Below are 897 nucleotides of genomic sequence, written 5' to 3' on the forward strand. Positions count from 1 at the left end.
TGTGTGTGTGTGTGTGTGTGTGTGTGGGGTTACCTCTGGTTCCGGTCGCCATGTCTGCCACCTTCTGAAAAGCATCCAGGAAGGCTCCGGTCACCACGATGGTCGTTCTGAAACAAACAACACGTGTTACCTGTCGTGCTGAATGTACACATAATATCATTCCATCATGCTATCATTTGTTCAGGTTTAGAAAGCAAAACACGCCACTGCATTAACTCCTCCAAGAAAAGCCCAACACACAGTGTCATGGCAACATGCGTAGGTAGACGATCAACTGGTTGAAAGCACAAGCATGACATTGTAAAGAACCAACAACTCTTTAGATGGATTAAGTTAAATACCACACAAAAACCTCCTTTTTAGATTTTTACTAGCTTTAGTAAATACGCTCTACTATCGCACTGATGAGGTGCCTTGCAGAGCTTATTTGTGCTTAGGGTCTCAATCAAGTTTCAAAGAGACACAGGCTCACAATTTAATGGGCATCGCGTCCACACTTCCGTTGGATGGTAACGTTTAAAACGAAAAAAGTCTCTCACTCTCTGATGAACATTTGCATGAGGCTGGAACTGTGGTCACACTCAGACTCACTGAGGACCACGAAGCCGCCAACGCAAACAAATTAGATGTGACGAGAAGGACAAAATCTTAAATGAGTTCACACTTGAGCAGTGTTTATCAGAAGTTCCCATTTCAGAGGGTGCACACTGGTACCAGGCATGGCTTATTTGATACAGAATCATAAACAAAGTGACTACAGCATACAGTATGTACCTTTGGGGTTTGGACAAACTGTTCAAATCTGCAACAGTGGGAATAAATAGGTCAGGTAATCAGACACATAAGTGCCACCATAAGAACTTTTTCTAAATCTGAAAGACACACACACGCGCACAC

At 43.1% G+C, this 897-nt stretch overlaps 1 protein-coding gene across 1 annotated transcript in view; it reads right to left on the bottom strand.

Moving 5' to 3' along the window:
• The window catches only part of mtss1 (MTSS I-BAR domain containing 1), an 85,691-nt gene that overhangs the window by 46,241 nt on the left and 38,553 nt on the right, over nucleotides 1-897 (bottom strand). Inside the window, exon 4 of the mRNA XM_013908562.1 lies at nucleotides 34-107. Coding sequence (XP_013764016.1) covers nucleotides 34-107 — 74 coding nt within the window. The remainder of the gene's footprint in view (nucleotides 1-33; nucleotides 108-897) is intronic.

This window comes from Pundamilia nyererei, unplaced genomic scaffold (genome assembly GCF_000239375.1).
Source record: "Pundamilia nyererei isolate P.nyererei 1_Seehausen unplaced genomic scaffold, PunNye1.0 scaffold00012, whole genome shotgun sequence".
In the NCBI taxonomy this organism is placed as follows: Eukaryota; Metazoa; Chordata; class Actinopteri; order Cichliformes; family Cichlidae; genus Pundamilia; species Pundamilia nyererei.